General features: G+C 57.6%; 1 protein-coding gene across 8 annotated transcripts in view; it reads left to right on the forward strand.

Moving 5' to 3' along the window:
- Positions 1 to 436, forward strand: part of MEIS2 (Meis homeobox 2) — a 224,179-nt gene that overhangs the window by 22,263 nt on the left and 201,480 nt on the right. For 3 of the 8 annotated variants that reach the window (XM_006778102.2, XM_006778106.2, XM_006778108.2), the window contains exon 1: positions 1 to 41. The exons of the other annotated variants lie outside the window; for them this stretch is intronic. In XM_006778102.2, coding sequence (XP_006778165.1) covers positions 33 to 41 — 9 coding nt within the window. In that variant the 5' untranslated portion in view covers positions 1 to 32. The remainder of the gene's footprint in view (positions 42 to 436) is intronic. 8 annotated transcript variants of the gene reach the window in all.

Below are 436 nucleotides of genomic sequence, written 5' to 3' on the forward strand. Positions count from 1 at the left end.
TGACAAGGACGCGGGGAATCAGCTGCTAAATAATGTTTCTGGTAACTTTCACGTTATTCCCCCCACCCCCACCCTCCGCTCCTTGCCCCCGGGGAGGCGCTGGCCCCAGTCTTCCCTGGTCCTCCGCGCTCTCGTCCTGACGATTCGCGTTTTTCTCCCCTTTATTTTGTTTCATTTCGCCTTTTGATTTATTGGATCCTCTGGAGGAGGCGAAGGGGGGCGAGGGGTGGGATCCGGGGCTGCCTCCGCACACGAAATCCACTTCTCCCTCGGTTGGCTCGCTCCGGTTCTGCTGCCTCCGGCCCGGGCGGCACCTCCGAGCACCCCCGGGTCCCCGGCCTCGCCGCCCCCCTCTTCCTGCTTTAAACGCTGCTCCTCATTCAGACTTCTTAATTTTAAAATTGAAAAAAAAAATTTCCAACATCTGTCTCTCAGG

This window comes from Myotis davidii, unplaced genomic scaffold, assembly GCF_000327345.1.
Source record: "Myotis davidii unplaced genomic scaffold, ASM32734v1 scaffold46, whole genome shotgun sequence".
NCBI lineage: Eukaryota > Metazoa > Chordata > Mammalia > Chiroptera > Vespertilionidae > Myotis > Myotis davidii.